At 43.0% G+C, this 1,422-nt stretch overlaps 1 protein-coding gene across 1 annotated transcript in view; it reads left to right on the forward strand.

The window, feature by feature from the left end:
* The window catches only part of LOC106817323 (cytochrome P450 2C25-like), a gene marked incomplete at its 5' end in the record, with an annotated part of 4,152 nt that extends 2,736 nt beyond the window's left edge, over window positions 1–1,416 (forward strand). The window contains 3 exon segments of the mRNA XM_014821984.1: window positions 393–617; window positions 821–1,036; window positions 1,224–1,416. Of these exon segments, the coding sequence (XP_014677470.1) occupies window positions 393–617; window positions 821–1,036; window positions 1,224–1,405 (623 nt within the window).
* Between the last annotated feature and the right edge of the window lie 6 nt (window positions 1,417–1,422).

The raw sequence follows: 1,422 nt of genomic DNA on the forward strand, positions 1-1,422 counted from the left end.
AAAGGAAAAGCAGCACAGCAGCTACTGTATTACAGTCACGAGCCCTTGATGCCATGCTAACTCCTTAGCAGACAGCAAAGCCCAGTATCGAAATGAAATGACAGCAGTAGCCGCCTTCCCACATCATTTCAATCGTCATACAACCTCAGCCCTCACGCTCCCCGTCGTTTATACGTGCATATCATTACCCTGCACACATCACTACTGTAGCAGTGATATATTTTTTATATATTATTATTTCAATCCTATCAAAGAGAAAAACGTTAAATGTCAGATGCACTGCTATGATTAAGGATGTATAAAATTTATGAGAGTTATTTGGGTGTTAAATGTTATGAGAGTTAATTGGGTGGTAGACACGTTTCTTCTAAATACTCATAATTTTATTTCAGACATGGAACTTTTGTTTGTTATTTGGGATCTGTTTATGGCTGGAACCGAAACGACGTCAACAACCATGCGTTGGGCGATGCTGTTTATGCTGAAACACCCAAATATATGCAGAAAGGTGCAAGTTGAGATAGATGACGTCATCGGTGGAGGAAGACTGCCAGCGATGGCTGACGCAAATAAGATGCCCTTTACAGAGGCGACCATCATGGAAATTCAACGTTTAGGTGAGCCCGTTGGGTATGATTGCGGACTGCAGGCGAAACGAAGCAGCATTAACCATACGCCTGCTTAACGTATGCTAACATGTAGAATTGCTTACCAATGTGTAGACGTGAACTACGGTTGTCGCCTGCTCTGAAACACAGGCGCCTCGTTGCCCCCGCCACCACATTTCTAAGCTACGATATATGATCGTCTTTATTTATAGGTAATATCGTACCACTCGGAGTTCCTCATGCCACGTCTGAGCAAATCGAATTCAGAGGTTACACAATACCAGCGAACACTACTGTCATGTCAAATATCACCGCTGTCATGATGGATCCGACCTACTTCCCAAATCCGGAAAGGTTTTGTCCTGAGAGATTCCTGGACGAGAATGGAAGGGTCATTAAGAACGAAGCCTTGATTCCATTCTCCGTCGGTAGGTGAAGCAGTTTTCAATCGGTGTTAAATATAGCATTCTTTAGCATGATGAAAGTTTTCGTACAGAAATGAATTCCGTCCAATTGTGTTACGCGAGAAGTTAACAATTCATAAATAGTGTCCTAATTTTACCTACTGCTCCTGCCACGAAGATGTATGTTAATGGCAATGTGTGGTTAATACAGGACGGCGAGTGTGTTTGGGGGAATCTCTGGCCAAAATGGAACTGTTCCTGTTCTTCACAAGCATCCTGCAGAACTTCGACGTTAAGCTACCAGATGGCGTGATGGAGCCATCATTTGAAGGCATTTTCGGAGCCACATGGATGCCTAAACCACATAAGATTTGTATCTGTGCACGAGAATGACGAATTTAGATGGAAAA

This window comes from Priapulus caudatus, unplaced genomic scaffold (assembly GCF_000485595.1).
Source record: "Priapulus caudatus unplaced genomic scaffold, Priapulus_caudatus-5.0.1 Scaffold1681, whole genome shotgun sequence".
Taxonomy (NCBI): domain Eukaryota; kingdom Metazoa; phylum Priapulida; class Priapulimorpha; order Priapulimorphida; family Priapulidae; genus Priapulus; species Priapulus caudatus.